The sequence below is a fragment of the Galeopterus variegatus genome, unplaced genomic scaffold, assembly GCF_000696425.1.
Source record: "Galeopterus variegatus unplaced genomic scaffold, G_variegatus-3.0.2 Scaffold1955, whole genome shotgun sequence".
NCBI lineage: Eukaryota > Metazoa > Chordata > Mammalia > Dermoptera > Cynocephalidae > Galeopterus > Galeopterus variegatus.
This window is the reverse complement of record NW_007728066.1, coordinates 275,823-276,686: the sequence shown is the minus strand read 5'-3', so window position 1 is coordinate 276,686 and position 864 is coordinate 275,823. Positions and strand designations below refer to the sequence as shown.

At 48.5% G+C, this 864-nt stretch overlaps 1 protein-coding gene across 1 annotated transcript in view; it reads left to right on the top strand.

The window, feature by feature from the left end:
* The first annotated feature begins 685 nt into the window (after positions 1-685).
* SLC46A1 (solute carrier family 46 (folate transporter), member 1) overlaps positions 686-864 on the top strand; it is a 6,084-nt gene continuing 5,905 nt past the window's right edge. Inside the window, exon 1 of the mRNA XM_008579800.1 lies at positions 686-721. Coding sequence (XP_008578022.1) covers positions 686-721 — 36 coding nt within the window. The remainder of the gene's footprint in view (positions 722-864) is intronic.

The window sequence follows — 864 nt, the reverse complement described above, 5'->3', positions numbered from 1 at the left end:
CTCAGATTCTTTCTGGCTCAGGGGAAGTGAGAGATAGTCAGGGAGCCCCAGTAAGCCCAGGCATAGTCAGAGTGGCCAAAAATGGAGCAACCTACCACCCCAAGAATCAGGCCTGTGAGACACAGCACAGGGCCTGCCTCCAGAAATCCATTCAGCTGCCCTGTTCTCAGGGAAGGCCACCTTTCCTGATTCCTCTCCACCTAGTCACGCCAGGACCCTGAATTAGCACACCTGGAGCCTGTTATTAGTCTGCTTCTTTTGCTTATAACAAAATACACAGAACTAGAAAATTTGTAAAGAAAACAAAATTTATTGCTTACAGTTTTGGAGGCTAAGAAGTCCAAAGTCCAGGAAGCACATCTGGTGAGAGCCTTGGCAGTGATGACAGTGACTGCAGGGTATCACATTGTGAAATGGTAGAGCAGAGAGACAGACATTTTTTTTTTTTTTTTTTTTTTAAAGATGACCGGTAAGGGGATCTTAACCCTTGGCTTGGTGTTGTCAGCACCACGCTCAGCCAGTGAGCAAACCAGCCGTCCCTATATGGGATCCGAACCCGTGGCCTTGGTGTTATCAACACCACACTCTCACAAGTGAGCCACGGGCTGGCCCTTCAAGGTCACTTTCTAAAGAGGGACGCACTCTCCCGAGTGAGCCACAGACTGGCCCGGTTGTTGGGAGATTAATGCGCGCAAAAGCCTTAACCCATGCCAAGTACATAGTAAGTGCTCAATAAATGTTAATTATTGATATTCTTTGTTACTGTTATGAGTGTTTCTGGGACAGGGAGGGAGAACTGCAAGACAGTATCTTTGCACGGGTGATAGATAAAGTCACCCTGCGGGCCAGGGCTGCGGGGCCCCT